The 20,420-nt window shown below is 35.0% G+C and overlaps 7 protein-coding genes and 7 pseudogenes across 14 annotated transcripts, besides 2 other annotated features; 7 read left to right on the top strand and 7 right to left on the bottom strand.

Moving 5' to 3' along the window:
- Positions 1–6,028: part of a mobile genetic element that runs on past the window's edge.
- Positions 126–1,114, bottom strand: TVAGG3_0809570 (annotated as a pseudogene). Its single transcript has one exon. A coding segment is annotated over exon 1 (989 nt).
- On the bottom strand, positions 1,391–1,789 carry TVAGG3_0809580 (uncharacterized protein; the record flags this gene model as incomplete). The annotated part of the gene is made up of 1 exon (XM_051247667.1): positions 1,391–1,789. One exon carries the CDS (start codon positions 1,787–1,789, stop codon positions 1,391–1,393), a length of 399 nt encoding a protein of 132 aa, XP_051083142.1.
- On the bottom strand, positions 3,354–4,005 carry TVAGG3_0809590 (annotated as a pseudogene). Its single transcript has one exon. A coding segment is annotated over exon 1 (652 nt).
- Positions 4,450–4,956, bottom strand: TVAGG3_0809600 (uncharacterized protein; the record flags this gene model as incomplete). The annotated part of the gene is made up of 1 exon (XM_051247668.1): positions 4,450–4,956. A coding segment is annotated over one exon (507 nt), but the record flags the coding sequence as incomplete, so codon positions are not given.
- Positions 4,989–5,524, bottom strand: TVAGG3_0809610 (annotated as a pseudogene). Its single transcript has one exon. A coding segment is annotated over exon 1 (536 nt).
- Positions 6,029–8,801: 2,773 nt separating the features above from the next.
- Positions 8,802–20,420: part of a mobile genetic element that runs on past the window's edge.
- On the bottom strand, positions 10,378–10,973 carry TVAGG3_0809630 (annotated as a pseudogene). The gene has a single exon. A coding segment is annotated over exon 1 (596 nt).
- On the top strand, positions 12,376–13,017 carry TVAGG3_0809640 (annotated as a pseudogene). Its single transcript has one exon. A coding segment is annotated over exon 1 (642 nt).
- Positions 13,280–14,043, bottom strand: TVAGG3_0809650 (annotated as a pseudogene). Its single transcript has one exon. A coding segment is annotated over exon 1 (764 nt).
- On the top strand, positions 14,061–14,702 carry TVAGG3_0809660 (organellar and viral DNA polymerase type B; the record flags this gene model as incomplete). The annotated part of the gene is made up of 1 exon (XM_051247669.1): positions 14,061–14,702. A coding segment is annotated over one exon (642 nt), but the record flags the coding sequence as incomplete, so codon positions are not given.
- Positions 16,152–16,915, top strand: TVAGG3_0809670 (annotated as a pseudogene). Its single transcript has one exon. A coding segment is annotated over exon 1 (764 nt).
- Positions 16,956–17,453, top strand: TVAGG3_0809680 (integrase core domain containing protein family; the record flags this gene model as incomplete). Its single annotated transcript, XM_051247670.1, has 1 exon — positions 16,956–17,453. One exon carries the CDS (start codon positions 16,956–16,958, stop codon positions 17,451–17,453), a length of 498 nt encoding a protein of 165 aa, XP_051083145.1.
- Positions 17,490–18,041, top strand: TVAGG3_0809690 (integrase core domain containing protein family; the record flags this gene model as incomplete). The annotated part of the gene is made up of 1 exon (XM_051247671.1): positions 17,490–18,041. One exon carries the CDS (start codon positions 17,490–17,492, stop codon positions 18,039–18,041), a length of 552 nt encoding a protein of 183 aa, XP_051083146.1.
- On the top strand, positions 18,405–18,917 carry TVAGG3_0809700 (uncharacterized protein; the record flags this gene model as incomplete). Its single annotated transcript, XM_051247672.1, has 1 exon — positions 18,405–18,917. A coding segment is annotated over one exon (513 nt), but the record flags the coding sequence as incomplete, so codon positions are not given.
- TVAGG3_0809710 (organellar and viral DNA polymerase type B) lies at positions 19,079–19,815 on the top strand (the record flags this gene model as incomplete). The annotated part of the gene is made up of 1 exon (XM_051247673.1): positions 19,079–19,815. A coding segment is annotated over one exon (737 nt), but the record flags the coding sequence as incomplete, so codon positions are not given.

Here is a 20,420-nt window from a genome sequence, read left to right on the forward strand (position 1 = left end):
GGTAGAAGTAAACATTCAAATATGTGAATGGGTCTAGTTCTTCTTTAAGTCCTGACATGTACTTGTTGACTGAGATGAATTTCGTCATCTTTTCTATCGGATAAAAAAATATTTTTTTTTAAAATTTACTCAGAAAAATTTTTCTTTGTATATACACCATTCTGAACATCTAAAAGACTTTTGACATTTGCCAAGAATGTTCGTTTAGACGCTGTCATATAACCATACTCTTGACAATACTGTTTATACGAATCGTACAATGACCTTTCATCTAAACACTCAAAGTCAGTTTCATCTATGAACAGTTCATATACACTCTTGTTTGCTTCTAACAATGTTTGTCTCTCTTCGGTATGTGGAATTTGTCTTGGATTGAACTTGAAATATCTAATGTCATGAAATATGAGAACAAGTGGTTGTAAAAGTTAGGTGTTAAAGTTTCTGCTAAGTCGTCAAAATATTCTGTATCTTGCATATGAGAATCTGACGTTCTGACAACTACATATCTTCTGTCAGAACTTTCTAACTTCATCGGAACGGCATTGTTTGAAACCATGATGAAATTTGCAACATTTTCACAAACTCTTTGGTCTTTATATTTTCTTTCAACAACTCCAACTTTGTCTGTTATAAGACTCTTCAAAGCATCTGAGTTCAAAACTTTTGTTGTATCTATACTTTGAAGTTCGTTACATACTATAAGTTTCATATTCTCTATTGAAGAGTTAAATTTACCGCAGATGTTTTCTAAGTTTGTCATATTCGGGTTCGAATAGCCCTCTAACAGTTTGCATAAGATATCTGTAAAGAAAGTGTTCTTACCTGTTCCTTGTTTTCCAATTACAATGAGAGCAGTTTCATTTTTAGCACTTGGATGTTGTAAGATGTTTGCAAACCAACATAAGATATACTCATAGACTCTTTCGTTTCCATTGCATATAATTTCTTTGACATGGTCTAACCAAGCTTCTATAACATTTTCTTTCCATTCTACTTGTTCGTATTTATATCCAGTGAAGATAGAATAGAAGTTTGGAGATGGTGTATAGAACTTTATACCACGAACTGAAAAATCTTCTAACTTTGACAATAAGATATCCCAAGCATCTAACATCTTCATACCAACTTGTACGACTTTTATTTTCTTAAGTTTCTGTTTACATTCTTGTTCTGAAACTATTGTCGCTTTAGGTTTGTTAAAGACTACATCCCATTCTTTCATGACATAACATTCTGGGGCAGAGTCGACATAAATGACTAAACGTTTCAAATTCTCGACTGCTTTGTTATAGTCTCGAAATGGACACATATTTCTGAAGGCTTGGAAGTCATAAAAATCTGAAACGTCTATTCTGTACATTTTTTATAAAAATAAAAAAAAATATTTTTTTTATTCTTGACTTTGTTGCATTTGTTCCATTTGTTGCATTTGTTGTTCTTGAGCTATTTGTTGTTGAAGTTGTTCTTGTAGTACAATACTTTCACCAGTTGCATCTTCCAATTCGAAACTTTCTGCCGTCATTGACAAATACATAGGACATAAAAGTTTTACAGGAACAAAGTTTGCGTCAACTAAGGTTAAGTTTATGTTTGCTAAAGTGTTTGAGTTTACTAAAGCTGAAAACTCTGCATTCGAATGAACAATAGGCAAACCAGCAGAGAATGTGTTGTTTATACGCATGAGTATCTTTTGGTCATAGTAGTTTCTGTCGACATTCGAATAGCACTTTGAACCTAAGTTTGAAACAATATATAAAATAGGTGTACTTAAAGTCAATGGAACAGACATTCCTTGTATGACACCTTTTCCTGTTATAGGAAACTGTTGGTAGTAAAAACCAGATATAAGTTTTGTATTATAGCTCATATCGTTTATAGTAAACTCAGTCGGACATCCAAACATAATGAAACCTGCTCTAGTTGCAGCACATGTTACATCCGTCCTTAAAGTATTAAATAAGTCAACAAAACCTGTTGGTGGTATATCTGAGTAAGTATCTTCAAAGGAGTATTTTTTACCATTCACAACAACAAAGTCTTCTGGTGTCAAAAGAGCAAAACAGGCTTTAGTCGTCATCGTGTTTAAGGTCAGTTTACAATATCGTCCTTGAGGACTTTGTAAGTTTGTTGTTATAGAATTATATGACTCAGGGTTTTTAGTCGTAATAGTATAAACCACTATGTCTTCTGCCATTTACATATATTTAAAAGTTTTTCTGAAAGTGGAGAAGAACTTCATCTAAACTTTCACATGGCGTTTCTTGAAGTTCTCTGTCTAAGAAGTTCAAATATTTTGTAAAGACATAGAACTTTCCTTTGTCTACACGAACAAACAAAACAGGGTCTTTCATATCGTTCAAAAGTGTGTAAAGTCCTTTACATGAAATAAAGTCTATATTGTTTTTCTTCAAACATCTTTCAAGAAGTTTTGACATTTTACTTAGCAACTAAATTTTAATGAAATGTTGTGGTCGTCAAATATTTTTATGACGTCTGGGAAACTATATTTTAAGTTCAACGTTTCACCTCCTTTCATAACGTATATCTTGTCAATGACATTATATGAAACACCACAGCAAGCAATGTCGGGTTCTATTTCTTTGATGTTTATATCGTCTGCCTCTGTCAAAAGTTTCAATAGTTCTTTCAAAATTTCATGAGGTGCGATGACATATGAGTTCACTTTTACAGGGTTGTGTTCGACCAAGTTTAACATTATACCCAAAGCTTGACAAATCTTCTCCTGAGTTTTAAGTTTGTCTTTAAGTTGTTGGTAGTCGTTTCGAATATCTGCAACAGAACTTAAGTCTCTGCTAACTTCAGGATATGTTGGTTGTTCTTTTACAGGAACTATTGTTATACCATCTTCGTCTTCGTATGGTTTCCCCACTTCAACATCTCTGTCTTTGACATTGACAACAACACTTTGACTGTTTGTTTGAGTTGGTGAATTTAACTTCACATCTGCCACCGCCATTAAACCTTTTGAAACACTTACGCTTCTATTTTTCGGAAATGACATTTTACTTAGAATAAAAAGATGGACGTATTTGAGTATCTCTTCGAATTGAAGCAAAACAAAGTTTACACACACAAACAATACAAGTTCATTGACAGAATAGTTCTTTACACAAACAATGGAAAATGTTATAGAATAGCAGTCTTTGCTGAACCAAAATATTTTCATAAAGCAAAGAAAGTTGGTATAACCGAGATGGTGAAAGTTCTTGAAGCAGACAAAAATATAACAACAAAACTGACCGATATTTCTAAAGGTAAGTTTATAATACAATACTATGTCAAAACTGGCGTACTGTCAATATTTGACGGAGAGAAGTCAGTTCAAGAACAACTTACTGACCTGCTGCCAAAATCTGCTCGATGGAAGCTGTCGTTATACCAATCTGAGGAGCCCCAGCAGGTTTCATCGAACGAATCTTCAAAAGAGCATCTTCCGTGAAAAGTGCTATTGGTTTTGTAAACTTCTTTGCTTTCAATTCATCTGGACCGTCTCTGTCACCAGTATATTGTATTTGAACTGTACCAACAGTTGAAATACCACCCATAAAGTCTTCTGAGTCAGCAAATGGAATGCCAAGCCAAAAGTTTGAACGGTCTCCATTTGTATATTGAGTGTTTGAGCTCCTGTATGGTCCATACTTTCACATATGGCATAATAGAACTTTGCATTTCAGGGTTAATGGTTGTTGTGAAGTTGTTGTTAAAGTTCATAGCATCTAATGTCAAGTTGTATGACCTCATATCCTCAACTGTAGAATATTTTTCTCTTGGATAGTATTTACCATCTATGTTTATATGATATTTAATACCGGGGTTGTAGAAACAAGAATAGTCATTTATAGTTCGTCTGAACAGTACAAACATAGTATCTGCATGTTTCATTGCAGTTGTTAAGGCAATATCTGTTCTTGCACCTGGGTCAGCACTTTGGTTTCCAACTTCACCTGCAAAGTCTTTGACAGATATTTGGTGTATAGGGAACATAAGTGGAACTGCAATATATTTGGCAGCTAAAGCATTTGAAATATCTGGGTCCAACATATAGACTGCAAGTCTGCTTTCTATTCTCTTGCATTCAAATTTTTCGCATGTGAACTTAACTGGGTCCCAAGCAGTTCCAGCAGCATTGAAGTAGTAGTTTACTTCAGTGTTGAGGTTTGAGAAACCAAAGTCTAAGTCAACTTTGTCTTTGCAAAAGTCACAGAACTTGGCTCCACCAGTTCCAGCTACAGTAAGAGTGAATGGGTCTTGTGTTGGTGCAATGACTAAGTTATTTTTGCTTGGAGTAAGTTCGATAGAAATTTTTCCTGCCCAGTTTGGCAAGTATCTTAAAAACCTGAAGATGAGGAAAGATGACAAAGGAACTCTAAGTTTCAATTTTACTTTGGTTACTGCTGCTGCAGTTTGTCCAGAAAGGTCAACATAAACTCCTGGAACGTTAGGGTCAAGTCTTCTTATTTTCTCAATAGTTGCATACTGGTCTGTTTGTTCTCTAGCTTGTGGTTGTACTGAGTTTCTCAAAGCGAACCATTCATAGTTTGCCCATGTTACTGTTTGAACTAAGTCAGAGTTAGAATATATCTTATATCCCATGAAAACTTCTGGAGCATATTGGTATCCGACATAGAAAATTCCATTGCAACCTTTCTTGTCAGACAACTTGGCAGAAGGTTTTATTTCAATGTCTTGTTCCACGTATAAGAAAGAGTTGTCAATAGAAATAATATGAAACCTGTCGCAAGCAATATCTACTGTTGTTGAAGAACCTTCTCCAAACTCACCTACGTTTCCATAAGAAACAGCAGTTGTATATTCGTAAGTTCCAGGAACTATTTCTGACCTTCTAATGGCATTGTCGCATTCGTTATACCATTCGGAAACATTTCCATTCATGGCATCCAAAACTGTTGGCGTTATATTCTGAGCGGCGTACATTTCATATGGGTAAAAATATAGAATAGTTGGATTTATATGTCATAATAGAACCCACGTGGACCAAGCTTTACTTTCTTCCTGACTGAGTTTTTAACTCTTCTTTTTCCTTCATTGCCACTACTTTCACTAGATGAAGTTACTTCTTCACTACTTTCACTTTGTTCTACTCTTCTTCTTTGGTGTCGCTTTGGTAACTTGCCCTCTGCTTCAAGTTGTTGCATCTTTGCCTCATGTTCATCTAGTATGTTGTAAATTTCCCATGTCCTTTTTGCCTTTGGCTCTGGTCGCCCATCTCAGGTAACCTATATCCTAGAAAGAGTTTGTCATAGTTTGTATTTGAGTCTTCGCGTATTGTTTGCATGACTCTTTCCTGAGTTTCCGGTTCAAGCTCTTCAAACAGAGCCTGTCCATATGGAATAAGCTCGTTTCCAAATATATGTTTTTGTAGCCATTCTGGTTTTCTTTCCATGTTACCAACTATATCTTTTGTGAATGGGAAAGCTTTTACCCAATGTTTCAGTCTTGCGTCATTTATTTCTGTAGTTGGTTTTATTTTGTCAAGGAACATGTTTTTCAATACTAACATTTCATTTGGTACTGTCCATTTGAGTTTTCTTAAATATTCATCCATTCTCGGTTCATTGTCTGCAAAGTAAGTTTTTATGACATTTTGCAAACTTTCGTTTGCAAGGTCATGTACAATAGGTTCTCTTCCTTCTCTCTCCCTAACTTTCTTTCTAAACTCTTCACCAAATATACCATCTCTATGGTTCTGTGTAGTTCTTTGAGATAAATGTTCTAGAACGTCAGGTGTTATATTTCCATCAGCCATGTTCATTTCATACTGGTTCAAAATATCTGCATGTTTCATATCTTTCAATGGCATTAAAGCCGCGCTGAAAATACCAGCTATATCTGGTTCACCATTCACTTCCATTGCGTCTACAACTTCTTGGAATTGTGGTTGTAAGTTTATGAACCACCTATCCGGGTTAGCTTTATGACCCCATCTCATTGTAGTTCCATAGTCTGCAGAAACAAAAGTAGGTTTGTTTCCATCTTGGTTAGGTTCTGAATGAACTTTAAACAATGTTTCATTTCTATATGTTTTTGTTGAAATTTAACCTTTTATTTTCACCGAGTTCATCCGAAGATTGAACGTTAAATGCTCGTAAGTAAAAAGGGTTGTTGTATTTGTGTACATTTTCTTTCAGTACTTCCATTCTATGCTGAATATTTTCATCTGGTGTTGGAGTCTTTTGTATGTCGGCAAACATTTTTCGATATTCTTCTACTATGTCAGCCGAATTTTTTTAGACTCTTGGAAAGATTCCATATTCACCTCATACTCTTGTTGAGGGTCAAGATTTTTCGGCTGTTCCAAATCTTCATCTAGTTCTGTGAAGTTAGTTTCCAAAGGAGTGACTTGTTCGTTTCCTTCAGGCTCTTCTAGCTGTTGTTGCTGAACTATTTCTTCCATGTCTGGTTGTATCTGAACTTCTTCCTGTGGAGTTTCTTGTACCTCATCTGCTGACATTTCATATATTCCGAGACCGTTTTTAAAAAGTTCCCTATCTAAGTCATCCGGACTCATAAACCTTTCTTCTTTCGTTCCGTCTCTATTTTTTACGCGTTTCATGAAGAGAGTTGAATTATCATTTAGCTCTGACACCAAATATCTCGGAGTAAATTCGTTCATGTCATTTGGATGATATGCTATTAAATCATATCCCTTTGCGAGCTTGTATTTTCCAGGTTTGAAATTATATCCGATTTGGTGCTGAGTCATAAAGCTAAATAGGTTCGGGTCAGTATTTCCATCCTTGAACTTTCTAATAGCTTCTTTATATCTGTCACTAAAGTCAATACTATCTGGGTAACCATAGTCTTCTTTAAGCATTTTTAAGAATTCTTGGTTTCCTTGTTCTCTACTTCTTTTATGTCCTTGCTCTGGTTGTGGAGGTGGTTGTTGTGCAGGGTTTTGAACTGTTGGTTGTTGTGCTGGTTGTTGTGCTGGTTGTGGAGGTGGTTGTTGTGCAGGGTTTTGAACTGTTGGTTGCTGTGCTGGTTGTGGAGGTGGTTGTTGTGCAGGGTTTTGAACTGTTGGTTGCTGTGCTGGTTGTGGAGGTGGTTGTTGTGCAGGGTTTTGAACTGTTGGTTGCTGTGTTGGTTTTGGTGCATGCCTGTGTCTGTGTCCATGTGACGATGTAAATGTTTTAGGTAGTCCTGGTGCAGGTGCTTCTCTTGGAGGGTTTGGTGGTATATAAGTTCCACCAGCTGGCACATATGTTCCACCAGCTGGTATATAAGTTCCACCAGCTGGCACATATGTTCCATCTGCAGCGTAATGTCCTACCTGACTTTTCGTTTTTAAGAAAGCATTTACTAGGTCTGTTTTGGTCTGTTGTAACTCTTTTTCTTGACTTTTCACAACAGTTGCTCTACGGCGTCATAGGCACTTTGAACTGCCTGTCTCGTTGCTGCATCTGTTATTTTCGTCATATTTTGTGCTACTTCTTTTAACTCTTTGTCGAAACCTTCAGACTTCAGTTTCTTTCCAGATGAGAAGTCGTTCACTTGTTTCACCTTACTATGAAGAGCTTCGAAGGCGTTCTTAAAGTCAGCATTTGTTAAAGCTTCATTTGAACTGTCTTCATCCGCTTGTATTTTTGTCCTTATTGACCCTATAAGCTGGGCTGCTTTGGCGTTGGCTTGGGCATCTAACCAGTCATTGTTAGCTTTTATATATTCTGCGCTTTTCATTGCCTTTTGCATGGCTGCGTCGTTATTTTTACTTTCTTGTGCTAAGTTTTCATACTGTACGGTTTGGTTTTGCAACTGTAAAAGTTTTTCTGCCTTTACAGTTGCTTCAACTTCTTTTTTATACTCATCGCTATCCATATATGTCTTCAGGGCTTTTTGTTTTATTTCTTCATCTTTCAGTACTTTATATCGAGTAGTATGGTTTTTCAAATTTACAACATCTTGTTCCATTTTTGCTACTTCTGCTGCTTTTTCTGACACTTTTTTCGCATATTCCTCTGTACTTAGTTCTTTCAGTTGTTCTTCTTTCTTCTTTTTCTCTACGTTTAACTCATTGAGTTTCTTTGTGTGTCTGTCATATTCTAGTTTCTTTTCGTTTTCACCTATTTGCTTCTGTATGTCTATGTTTGACTTTTTGACATCTGCTATTTGATTTTTGAGTGAACTCAAATTCATTTGACTTTGAGGGTTATATGCTGTTCCGTCTGCAGCTCCACCATAGCCTGCCATTTTCGCTAAAAGTGCCGCTCTTAAACCTCCACTCTGTGCACCAACAACTCGGTTTAAAAGCATAGGATTGCTTGACATTTGTTGCAACATAGTGGGGTCATTCAGCATTTGTTGTTGCAACTGTTGTTGTGGTGTCAGTCTTACTATTGGATGTTTCAATGCTCTCTTCCTCTTACGTATATTCTTACGTAGCTTACGCGGCATTTTAAGTGAAGTTAAAAAGCGGCTTTTATACTAAACATCTTCGGGGCTAGAGGGCACGAAGTGCCTGGAAGCCCCAATACCTTTTTTTTTTTCATTTTATAAGACAATATCAAAAGAAGGCGCTTTAATGACAGAATTTTGTGATATTAATTTTAATATGAATTTTAAATTTTGTAATGTTTTGAATAATGAGCACGCAAAAACTTATATAGGAACTTTCTCTGCGCGTGAATCAACTAATCTTATTGAAAACTGTTCTTTTCTTGGAAATACAGGACCCGGAAAAGAATTTTATCATCAATATTCTGGTTCAATAACAGTTAAAGATTCTTTCTGTGACAGGCCATAAATTAATACACCTATCAAGTGTACGGAGGCACTGTGTTCCACCTTACCCATTATATGTGAATTTGACACTTTACGAAACCGTTAACGTATATTTTACAACACAAACGACAACACTAATTTAACCTTAAATATTTACAAAACCACCAACCATTTCACCTCACTAACATTTTCACTAACGAACTCACTAATGAAAAAATAAACGTTCTCATAAATTTTCTTCTATATCTTCATCGTCAATGTTAACTCTATTGTAGTCATACTTGAAGTCATAAAGTTTCTCAAGTTTTGAAATGCATAGTCTTGTTAACTTACCTTCATCATCATAAGTTTTTATAAAACTACCATGACAATCTTTATACACAGTCAATGTATAATCTACTGGTCTAGGATGAAGTGTAAAGAACATGTTATACTCAGGAAGGAAGAATAAATGTTTAAATGTATGTTTGTTATATTTTTCGATTTGTATGAGTTGCTTTTGTTCTGTCATTTATATAAAAATAAAATAAAAAATAAACTTAAAAATTAATGATATCACCACCCTCACACGTATGAAAACATAGCACAAAAATAAATTTAGGTGAAGTGGTGAGATCTCACCTCTTTTTTCACCCGGTTTTTCACCCTGTTGAATTCATTGCTTTATAACTCTCTTCCTTGGTTTCTTTTTAGTTGCTTTCTTCACGTCTGTCTCCAACTTGACTGTCTTTCTTCTTCGTCCGTAATGATACCAGTTACTTCCAGTCCAATGGGTCAAATGGTCTTTCGTAAGGGTTTCCATACATTCCATAGGGACCATACGGAAGAACTACTGGTGGAGAAGAAACATTTTCTTTAGTTCCATCGAATCTATTTAAATGCATTGTTTCACCTTTCATCTGGTCATTAAAGTCTTTTGCGTGTTTTGCAAACTCATCGTCCTTTCCTAAAGCATTTTCTGACTCAGTCGCAACCAAATTGGATGCTTTATTTATGAGCCCTATTTTATTTAATCTTAACTTCTTTGCAACCCAGCCTCCAATCTTCCCTTTATTTGCATCTAATGTCTTCGAAACCCTTCCTCCACTCATTTTATTTACTGCGTCATAAGCTCCAAGTGCTTTTGCTCCAAATGCTAATGCTTTTGTTCCCATTGCGCCTAAAGCTGCCCAAACTACCATTTACCCCATATTAAAATCATCTCTCTTCAATATTATCTCATAAAAGATCTCGTTACTGGAGAAAGTCAATGAAACATAAGCGTTCTCACGGGCTTCGCCCTCACCGCTTTGCGGTCTATCTAACTTCTTTCTTATCTCATCTATACGCTTCAAAATGTCTGAACAATTGCTAACATCTTCTACAACAGTTATTTCATCATGAGTGACCTTCAAGAACAAGCTCATTTAATATGCTATTAAAATCATCTCAATAATGAGTCCATCCTTTCCATCTTTAGGTAGCACAACATCTTTCATTGAAGAAGGTTCGACAAGTCTTATGTTAAACTTACTGACAAAGTTTGTTATACTATAATGCTTCGGCGGCGAATACATGTAGTTTTGAAAGACATAATATAGATTCTTCAGCAAATTCACTTATACTGGATTTTATAACAATGTTCTCACGAGACCAAATACCACCAATTGACAATCTTGTAAGCAATCCTGCTGAACCTTCTACTGTAAACGTCGATGGTAACATTCCACAAAGGTCATCTATTGACATCGTTGAGTCACTGTATTTAAATATTTTCTTAAAGCAATCGTCATTATCTAACCATGCAATAGCTTTGAAGTTTTCATTCGAATATACATCTGCTTCATTAAATGTAAAACCTGACTTCTTTGCAGAGACGACTTTAAAATCTATTGAGTTTGTTTCAAATTATATGCTATGGTAACTTCTGAAGGTAATGGATGTCCTTCCGCAGTCAGTTGTTCTCTCACTACCGTTTGAAGCTTTGTATTAAAAACTTTCATGTCATCTCCTGTATCTAAGTTCACATACACAGCAACAGGAAAACTATCTTGCTTCTTTGTTTCATCATTATATCTCAAAACATTAAAGTTCTTCAATAATATTGTTCTTCCTGCTGGAATACTTCGAACCTGTCTGATTTCAATAGCTTTCTCACCTCCTACATACTCTACCCAGTGTCTTGGATATTCATAAGTATACTGACTTTCTTGAATTTTGGTAGGTTTCATCATAACGTGTTCATAGTATATCTTTATACTCTTGTCAGTTAGACTCGGTGCTATGTTCTGAATATTTCTGACTTGCATTTTTAATGGAGATAAAATGAAGCATTTAATACATGACGTAGATGAAGACATGAATGAAACTACAGACAAACTTAACTCTTCTCTCATTCCTCCTTTCAGTAAGGACTATGAGTTCTGTTCAAATGGTGTTTATTTCTATTGTGGAAAGATGGGTTCAGGTAAGACATTTAACCTCATTCGTCATATACTCATAACAGAGCGTTTAGGAAACGACTCTTACTATGACCAAATCATTGTATCAGCAACTTCAGACTCTATGGATTCAACAGCGAAAACATTTATGTCAAAAGTTCAAGCCTCTGTCGTTAAAGTTCCAGACAGTGAACTCATTGAATTTCTTCAACGTTACATTCGACGTAAGAGGAAATATTATGCCATCGTTGAATTTATACAGTCAGGAATGCAAAAGACTTCTGAGGAGATGGAAAGAATTATTGACAAACACCACTTACGTCAGTACTCAGGAGTTTACGATATGAAACGACTTACAAACTACATTCTGTCAAAACTTTCAAAATACCCCTTCAAAAAATATCCATCAAACACTTTATTAGTTTGTGACGACTTCGCTGGTAAAGGTTTAGTTTCAAAGCCTGACTCACCATTAGCTAACATCATAACTAAAGTCAGACATTACCATTTAAATGTAGCAATACTTATGCAAACATGGAGGTTTTTAGCTTTAAACATAAAACGTCTCATAACTGACTTCGTTATCTTTCAAGGTTTCTCACGTTATGATATTGAACTCATTTGGAAACAGTCAGGTATAACATTACCTTTTGAAGAAATTTGGGAAGCATATAAGTCTCTCATCTCTCCTCGTTCATACCTTGAGATTCATATCATGACTAATACCATTAAAGTCAAAAATATTCCATGGGAACGACCAACATTGTTTTAAAGTTTAACCTTCAATTGACTGATGGTAAACAAATTCCATGCATCTCTGTCGCCATTTCTGTTAATATTTTTGCTGTCATTCATATCATCCACTTCCCCATCCGTTAGCTTTTGAGGATATGCGTTAGAATAGCTGTTCTTAAATGAAGGCTTTTCACCTTTGAGAGCATAAACTCTATAACTTTCTGCATACTTTATGTTTGAACCTCCTGAGCCATCATTGACATAAATTTTTATAGGCTTCCACCCTTTGTTCATGTTCCTGCTTCTTCCCTTAGCTCTTTTGTTCAGTAGTTCTACATCTTTATACACAGCACCTGTCTCAGTGAATTCAACAATATTTTCATTCGTTAGCTTTACATTCAAACCCTTGTCGAGTATATTGTTCATTTCATACATATAAAAGGTTTTTATTCTATATGAAATGAGAAGCAAATCCATCTTAGCTGGTGCCGTTAATGTTCCAATTGAACCAACATCAAATGTTGACTCACGAACGACAAACAATATTGTCATAAAGAACTAGAGTTCAGAGTGTTTGAAAGAAAAAGAACCAGAACTTAAGTCGGGACCTTCGGTCTTGGAGCATGGCGCCGTGAATTTAAACTCAGTTTCAAACGCTAACGCTACATCAGATGTTAAGTTAGAGTATCCACCACTGGACCAAATTCTTTCAAGAGAAGCCAACGACAATCCTTACACAAATGTTCAAACAAATCCTTCAGATAACGTAGACCATTACCTTCTTCAGTTATACCAAACAATTTTACTCAAAGACGATAAGAAGCTTTTGACAAATCTTATAAGCAAGAACCAAATAATTCTAACAAAGGAGGACCTTGAAAATGTTATCTCACGAATAACAGGGAAACAATGTGTCATTGACTATCTCGACCCTGAAATCGAATGCTGTGGTCAAACTCCACTATTCATGAAAATAGGTAACATCCGCATCATTGAAACACCAGGAACTACAGGAGTTGAGTTTAAGTATAAATATTCGAACGAGTATACAAAACTATCTACTGACTATAAGCTTTGTTTGAAATATGTTTTAGTAAATTAAAGCAGTCAGGAGGGCTCTTTGAGCCCATCTTGGCGCTTTGCGCCGTCAGTCAAAAAAATTTCAAGTTAGCAATTTGTAATATCTATCCAAAACTTCTTCAACAGTATCGAACTCATCTTCATAATGCAAACCTAATCTTATTGACTTGGTGCAGTTTTCACTAACACAATATTTTTCTGTTCTCTTGACTGACATAACTAATTCATTTGTTTCATCAAAAGCAACAACCAAAGTTCATGACCTAATACATAACATTCATACTTTATATTTTTAGCTCTGAGTTCTCTTGTAAGCTGTTGCATTTAATATTTCTAAAAAGTCAACTTCAACGGTCATTCGCACTGGTGCCTTCAGTTCTACAGGCTCTCCTTGAAAGTCAACAAGTCTGAATTGCATGTCTTTCAAATTATGAGGACTAATGCGAACCCATTTACCTAAATGAGTTGCTATGACAGGAACGTTTGGAATGAACATTGAATTGACTGCATAACAGAAGGATTTATATTCTACTGAACCTTTACTATTAACTCCTGAAATGCCTGTGACATTAGCTATTTTAGACTCAATGTATAAACAATTACCATAACATACGTATGGAACAGATTTCATCTCAATCGTTTTGTCAACACTTTTCAAAGGAAATGTCATATGGTATGCACCCAAAAGAAGTTGTACTCTATGACTCATTCGTGTTATCTTAAACTCCTTCACATAACTGAACTTCAATGTTCCCTCAGAAGAGAGTTCGACATCTATGTTGTCAATAGTTTCTTCATTTATGAGAGCATTTAACACTCCAGCAATTTTATATATTCTATACCCAGCTCTGTTAGGAAATGTTATAACACTTCTTTTGTCATCTATTTCAATCTCTATGAAATCTGTTTCATCTGTTATGACAAAAGTTGCGATAGTATTGAAGTCAACAACTCTGAAAGCAAGCGCTTCATTCTGAAGACCTAAGTTTGTTTGTAGCTTTACTGTCCCGTATTCGTTTGGGTCTGTACTTTGCAAATAGAACAACATTTTATTCTCATTAAAATATGACTATTGCTGCATATGCGTATGAAACAAATGAAGCAAGAAGAGCACATGAACTAGTAAACGAAAACTCAACTTTAACCATTGAAGGCAATGATTTAGTCATTGACGATGGAAAAACTAAAAAAGTCATTGATTTCGATACTTTTAACACTTATGACCCATTCATTACAATAAGTAAAGTTCCTATCATAAATGATGGAACGGTGCAATATATAAATTCTACAGTAGATGCCTCATTAGTGAAAGTATTAAATGTTCTCATTGAATTGTTAAAGAGCTCTCGATTTGACGACAACATTAAATGCTTAAAGAATTTAGTCATGAATGAGAAACAAATTCTCGGCGTTGCTGGTAGCAGTAATGATGTACACCTTATGACATTAGAATATTATAACGAACATAAAGATGAACTGAAAGGAGAGAAGGGTGACACTGGACCTCAAGGACCACAAGGAATACAAGGAATACAAGGACCTCAAGGCGAAATCGGTTTGGATGGTGAAGATGGAAAGGATGGAAAAACTGCTAAATCATGGATATGGAACCTTATAAATACTGGTTTAACAGCTGCTTCATATGGAGTTCTTCAATACCAAATCGGAAAGATATGGGCAGTACTTGGTGAAGAAGTTTTAGATGACGTTAAAAATGCTTTGAACTTCATTTCAAATGGTTCGGATACTATTAAAACTTTATCTGGTTGGATGCAAGAAACAAGGAGTCAAATAGATACTGTAAGACGTATAGCAAACACTGCACGTACAGGATTGGATACTTTACGAGAAGCACAAAATACACTAAAGGAAGCAAATGATATTCTTGGCTCAGTATCAGACATGCATGAAGATTGGCTTAAAGGTATTGACAAATCTTTAAAAAATCACAGTCAGTCTATTGCTGACTACAAGAAAGTATAGATTTTTTACATAGTGCTATGGACGTACATGATGGGATAAGGAATTACTTAATGCTAACAATAACTTACCAGGAACTATTAAAGCATTTATAAAGTCCTTTGTAAATGCTCTAACATTTAGGTCTTTGAGAGCAAGAGCATTGAAGTCAAGAGATGCAGAAACTCCAACAGAACCTACAGAAGGAACTGAAACAATAGAAACTCAGAAGAACCACCAAAACCAACAGCTAATGAAATATTGTTCGAATATTTTCCAAGGTACTCTGTTCTCATTGCATACATTCAAGAAATACTTAAGAAAGCAGACTTGACTTTAGGAGATGATGAAAGTTCTGTATATCTTTCGTTCCAGTTTCAAATAGCAGAACTTTTGAGACAGATATGCTTAATGTTGACAAATCTCTGATTTCACAAGATATGATGACGACCATGACCCCGAACACGGTGAAGAAGAAGTTTTACAACATCCATTAAGACAGGAAAGGTTTTTAACTAAAGTCTCATTATTGACACCAAAGATGGCGAAGTGGACGTTCTTCAAGAGCTGAAGAAAAATACTTCTTCGGGAGGTGGTGGTAGGCATGAACTTGAAATAAATGAGATAGAAGAGAAATTAGCCGAAAAAGCAGATAAAAACCATGTTCATTATATAAGTTCAGACGAACAGATTATAACGGATTATATGGATATTTAACACAGGATGAACAAATAAGCACTGAAGATGTTAATGAAAGAAGATATAAATTCATTCGTGCTAAAGGTTTATGACATACACTGTACTGTACAGTATGACACAGGTAAAGCACCAGAAGCATTTGGTTATAACAATGAAATTTATGCTTCATACTTCTTTGTTAACGGTTATTAGTTGAACCAAGATTTACATTGAGAGTTAAGGCAAAAATAACTTTTTGAAGATGCTATTAAAAGTAAAGCTGACAAAGATGAACTTGACGCAATGAACAAAGTTTTGAAATCTCATAAACACAATATCTCCGATATAAATGAACTTCAAGCTACATTAAATAGTAAAGCTGACAAGAACCATACACATAATCTTCACTACTGTTAGAGCAGACGACATAATATTGAACTATACCCTTGGTTCAAGTGCACCTTTAGAGAATCCAAGTACAAGCGTAAAAGATACACTAACTCCTTAAATAGTAAATGTATGAACATTGAAGGTCATGTCAGAAACTTTGAAACATATAACTACAGCAATGTTAGATAAAAAAGCAGATAAAGAACATACACATAATCCTTCTCAACTGTTGCTATAGAAAGTATTGAAGGAACGGTTGGCGGAACTGGTGGGGATGCATTATATTATATAACCTCCTAACTTTCCACAAGGTTTAACATCGAATGAAAACATAACAACGAAGAAAGAAATTAGCTGTAAAAATGTTTATGTCATGGATGATGAAAATAATGTTAAATTCACTGCTCAAGATTTATATGATAAGAAAGCAGACAAAACAGAGCTTCAAACATTAAAGACTGAAATACTTCAAACATTATATCCTGTTGGTTCTATTTATACGTCAATGAATTCAACAATCCAGAAACAGTTTTAGTTTTGGTACGTGGAAAGCAGATTGTAGATAAATTCTTATACTGTGCTAACTCTTCAAAGCAAACAGGAGGTTCGAAGAAAATTAAAGAAGCAAACCTTCCACCGCACACTCATACAGGAACGACAAACTTTTCTGGCGACCATAAGCACTCATTAAGAGACCACCATTATACAACTCAGAGTATGAAGCTGGCCATGACGTTTTATCTCCATCTTATAACAATTCAGCAAAAAAGATTTTTCGACCAACTGAACCAGGAGGAAATCATTCACACACTTTCACACCAAATCCAACAGGCTCGGGTGCAGATTATATGCCACCATTTGTGACTATATTCGCATGGTACCGCGTTCAATGAGCGCGCTTGAGCCTAGAATAAAATCTTTAACTTTACATAAATGAGCTTGAAAGAAGTATTCGAACAACATCCATGGAGGTCATTTAAGAAGTTCAATGAAGCTGCAAAGAGTTGGGGATTTACTAACAGAGCTGAAGTGAAAAGGTTTTTTGACAAAAATGTTGTACATCAAACAAAAATAAACCCTTACGACTACTTTTTACCAATTTACTCCAACACTCCTGACGCATACCAATTTGACACTCTCATTCAAAGCAGAAAAGGAGGACATAAACCATTCCTCATCTTCATTAATGTTAACACTCGTAAAGCATATGCATATCCAATGAAAAATAAAGGAACTCGTGAAGTGTTAAGAGTTTTACAAAAGTTTGTAGCAGAACATAGCCCAAGTACTTTAACATCAGACCAAGACAGTGCATACCTCAGCAATGAAATCACAGATTTTCTCATTAAGCATAACATAACTTACTACACTACTGAAGACCGTAACCATAACATACTCGGCATCATAAACCGCTTCATAAGAACGCTCTGAGATTTAAACCAAGAGCGAGACTTTACCGAAGAAACAATGAAACATTTCATCGAAGTTTACAATTCCTCAACACATTCTACAACAGGGCATACACCAAATTCAATGACACAACAACAAGAAGAAAAGTATATACAAAAGAAACGAAGCCAAACACAAAATATCAGAAATTCAACACAATTTACCCTCATTCCTGGTACAAAAGTTCGTGTAGTTCTTGACGACAAACCGTTGACAAAGAAACGTTTAAGGTTAAGTAGAAACTATTATATAGTAGATTCAACGCAAGGTAATGGATATCTTATAAAAGCTGCCGACGACTCTATTGCGTTTTATCCTCGTCATAAGTTAGTTGAAAGTAGTAATGGCAAACTTGCTGAAACCATTGACGAAGCAAAGCGAGGAGTGGTTATTGAAATACTTGGCTACAACATAAACGATGACACTTATAAAGTAAGATATGAAGGAGGCGTTGAAGATGTTATACCATCTAAGAACTTGAGAGAGTCAAAGTCAACACATCTGGGACCATTAGAGCGGGAGTACTGGAAAGACAAAAATAAGCCAGAAAGAATAAGAAAATTCTTCTAAACTTTTTCATTAGATGTAAATCAGACATGAATGAGAACAGTCATGTATTATTAATGTTTTCATAAATTTACACCAAAAATAATGTTTAGGGTAGATGGTTAGATCTAACCCGATTTCTAACCTCATTTCTACCCTCATGAATTTCCTTAAGACAGAAAAAATAAAGTTAGTTTTATTTTTATTTATTTTTTTATTTTGTATGTAAGAACAGAAATGTCAGTCGAAGCAAAAACATTCACTAACAAATATAATGGCGAAACATTCACAAAAGGCACTTATAATGGTATTGAAGTCTTACGTAGAGACAAGGATGGTTACATTAATGCAACAAAGATGTGTCAGCAGTTTAGGAAAGACTTTAGAAAGTTGTTGGAAAATAAGTCCTGGGAAGAGTATTATAAGGCATTTTGTGAAGAATATAGCAACAGTCTGAATTCCGGCGGTTGCTTTTTATACAAAATTCATGCAGGAATTCCTGATGAAATCAAACAGGTTAGAGGAACGTATGTAGACCCAAGACTTATAAACTATATAGCAATGTGGGCTTCTCCAAAATATTGCATAGCAGTTGGAAAAATTATGGACTCCATAGACAAGAAAGTTCATGAGAAGTTAGATGAAGAAGAACTCGAAGATACAGTAGAGAATGCAAAACATTTGTTTGAAGAAGAAGTTAGAAAAATGCATGAAAAACAATTAGAACATGAACGTGAGATATGTTATGGTTATAGAGATTCTCCATACGAACTAGACCAATGGGAACAAGAAGATTTAAAGAGAGAATTTAGAGAATATGAACTCGCTAAGATAGCATTAGAAGCTGCAGAAAAGAAGTTAAAAGTTTGGGGTCGTTTTGTACAAAAATATTGTGAGTAAATGAACCATTTATTTTTATTGAATTCACCAAAAATAATGTTTAGGGTAGATGGTTAGATCTAACCCGATTTCTACCCTCATGAATTTTCATGAATTTCCTTAAGACAGAAAAAATAAAGTTAGTTTTATTTTTATTTATTTTTTTATTTTGTATAAAAGATATGATTTCAACAATCGGCACAACAACAATTCAAGCCGCGAACGGCGGGACTCTGTCCACAACAACAGCACCAAACTCGTTAGTCATGAATCCAACATCTATGTTAGTAGAGATGAAAAACTTCATTCCTTCTTCATATAGTTTTGGAACAGAAATACAAAGAATAAAGCAAGAACTTTTAACAAGTAATTTAGACTGTACCGCACAGGATGAAGAAAATGAAGAATATCTTTATGACATGCAGGACATTATTGACCATTTACCCAAATTGCCTGAAATCCAGCAACAAAAGCTCACTATTCCTGAATTCGATGAAATAGAAGTTAAAGTTAGTGATTCTGCAGAAATAAAGAAGTTCATACGAAAGGTAAATTATGAGTTTCTAGGATATCATTGCAACCATAAAGTTATGGACAAAGATTGCGACATGGTATATAAGAACATCTCTGACATATATAAATCGGGGGAGTTTAAGACATACGACAACTTTGTTTCATTAGTTGCAAAATGTGTATGGCAGATAAGAGATAAAGATAGAAGAGGTAAGGTATGGCATGAACAGATAAAACCAACTGCTTCAGATTTAAAGAAAACCATTAACGCCTTAGTTGTTTTAGCAGGTAAGGTTTCAGAATATAACGCAAAAATGAACCCGCAATGTTCTAAATGTAAAGCAGCAATGAGGAAATATAACTATTCAGTAAAAGAGATAGAACGTATGCGAAACGACTATGCAGATTTAAAGAGTGAGGCAGAGAAGCCGGTAGAAGATAAAATGGATATGTTAGCATTTCTGAACAAAAACTATCCAACTGCTGACGATTTCCTTCTATCTGATGTCAAGAAGAAGTATAAAGAAACTTTCGGTATCGTTAAAATTTTTGATATATTAACTGAAGAAATAGAAGCTACAAAAATATTTAAAATTTCACGAATTCATAACGTTTACCATGTAAAACGGTTATAAATAATGAGGGTAGAAATGAGGTTAGATATCGGGTTAGATCTAACCATCTACCCTAAAATATATTTTTGGTGTAAATTTCATTAACTGACTGACTGACGGCACAAAGTGGCTTAACGAAAACATTAATATATAAAATTCATGAAAATTCATGAAAATTCATGAGGGTAGAAATGAGGTTAGATATCGGGTTAGATCTAACCATCTACCCTAAAATATATTTTTGGTGTAAATTTCATTAACTGACTGACTGACGGCACAAAGTGGCTTAACGAAAACATTAATATATAAAATTCATGAAAATTCATGAGGGTAGAAATGAGGTTAGATATCGGGTTAGATCTAACCATCTACCCTAAAATATATTTTTATTGAATTC

The sequence above is a fragment of the Trichomonas vaginalis genome, chromosome VI (assembly GCF_026262505.1).
Source record: "Trichomonas vaginalis G3 chromosome VI, whole genome shotgun sequence".
In the NCBI taxonomy this organism is placed as follows: Eukaryota; Parabasalia; order Trichomonadida; family Trichomonadidae; genus Trichomonas; species Trichomonas vaginalis.